Source organism: Pseudomyrmex gracilis, unplaced genomic scaffold, assembly GCF_002006095.1.
Source record: "Pseudomyrmex gracilis isolate BER0280 unplaced genomic scaffold, ASM200609v1 scaffold_1812, whole genome shotgun sequence".
Taxonomy (NCBI): domain Eukaryota; kingdom Metazoa; phylum Arthropoda; class Insecta; order Hymenoptera; family Formicidae; genus Pseudomyrmex; species Pseudomyrmex gracilis.
Genome location: NW_018022396.1, coordinates 18,559 through 20,199, shown reverse-complemented (window position 1 = coordinate 20,199; position 1,641 = coordinate 18,559). Strand labels below are relative to the sequence as shown.

At 33.8% G+C, this 1,641-nt stretch overlaps 1 protein-coding gene and 1 pseudogene across 1 annotated transcript in view; both read left to right on the top strand.

The window, feature by feature from the left end:
• LOC109862453 overlaps window positions 1-331 on the top strand; it is a 1,441-nt pseudogene extending 1,110 nt beyond the window's left edge.
• An 856-nt stretch (window positions 332-1,187) lies between these two features.
• Window positions 1,188-1,641, top strand: part of LOC109862452 (protein ANTAGONIST OF LIKE HETEROCHROMATIN PROTEIN 1-like) — an 8,697-nt gene continuing 8,243 nt past the window's right edge. The window contains exons 1-2 of the mRNA XM_020442512.1: window positions 1,188-1,254; window positions 1,362-1,419. Of these exons, the coding sequence (XP_020298101.1) occupies window positions 1,188-1,254; window positions 1,362-1,419 (125 nt within the window). The remainder of the gene's footprint in view (window positions 1,255-1,361; window positions 1,420-1,641) is intronic.

Here is a 1,641-nt window from a genome sequence, read left to right as displayed (position 1 = left end):
GGTGTCGAATAAATCTGTGTCGAATCGAGCGGTGTCGAATCGTACTGTGGTCAATAGAGTATCACCCGGATTTTATTACACGGGGAAAGATGATCAGACGTTGTGCAATTATTGCGGAGAAGGATTGAGAGAATGAAATCCGGAGGATGTTCCCTGGGAGCAACACGCAAAGTGGTTTGCATACTGGCCGTTCCTGATTGTTTGCAAAGGACGCGATTACATAAACACAGTCATCATCGGAAAATATTATACAAAAGACAATTTAACCAATTCATCTGAAGAAGTACAAGAAGCAGACAAAAAATCGGATGAAGATACTGGCAAATTGTAGCAGAATGTGCTACTTTTTATTGTTATAGTAGTTCTTTATGTTGTTATATTTGTATTACAATGTTACTTAAAATAGTTTACTTCTAATGTTTTATTTTCAATAGTTTATAAGATTAACATATAATATACACATAGTAAATATGTATACTTTATATATTGTTTCTTTTAGAACTAGTAATAAAAATATATGTATATTTTGTCGTTGTTATTTTTAACCAAAAAGAACTTTGCAACTTAGTCATAGTTGTCTCGTTTTGCACTGCGTTTTACACATATGACATGAAATTGCAAGTCTGCAACGGTCTCGTCTTACTTGTTTTACAAAGCATTTTGAAACATAATATATAATCACACATACATGTACAACAATATGTCAAACAAAATATAATCAATCCATGTTTAATTCCGATCGTAGCATGTTCAATCAATCCACATTTAACTCTAATTGTACCATGCTTAATCGTACTTGAACTGTGTAACCACAAATAAACCACGTTCAACCATCATTGAACCATAATCGAACCACGTTCAACCATAAACAAACCACGTTTAACTATGAAACTATGTTAAACCACGATTAATATCACCTTAATCTATATAAACATTAGCTATAGATCTAGGGAAAAACATAGTAAATGTGCAAACAAAGTTTTGTATGACATTGTATCGTTTAGACCAACAATTAAATATTTTAAATACATTTTGTAATGCACAGTGTTTCACATGTTTTTCACATCGTAGACAGTGTGCGTGTGCGTGTGCGTGTGCGTGTGCGTGTGCGTGTGCGTGTGCGTGTGCGTGTGTGTGTGTGTGTGTGTGTGTGTGGCAGAACTCCGCTTCACATTGCGATTGCAAATATGGAAATGGAAATTGCCGAATTACTTTTAAATCATGGAGCTAACATTAATGCGAGTGATAAGTCAGGTATAACTTTATATTGCAGCTGAGAAATAATATTTACAGATCGATGAACATCTTTTAAAACACGGAGTTTTATGTTAATGCGACATATATCTTTTCCTTTACACCAGGTGTTACACCACTGTATCTTGCTGCTGAAAAAAGAAATGTAGACGTTGTTGCGATGTTGTTAGACAGAGGTGCTAACATTAATGCTGTACCATATAACACACACACACAATTATTGTTACTTTTTTGACGAGTGGTATTGGATAGAAATTGCTGAGATTCTTAAACAGCATATAGTTAAGATGAAAACTGCAAATTTATTTGTAAGTGAACAAATATTATCAATGTGCAGCAATTATGAAAAAAGAGATTTACAGGATAAATGTGAAAAAGAAGTAGCTA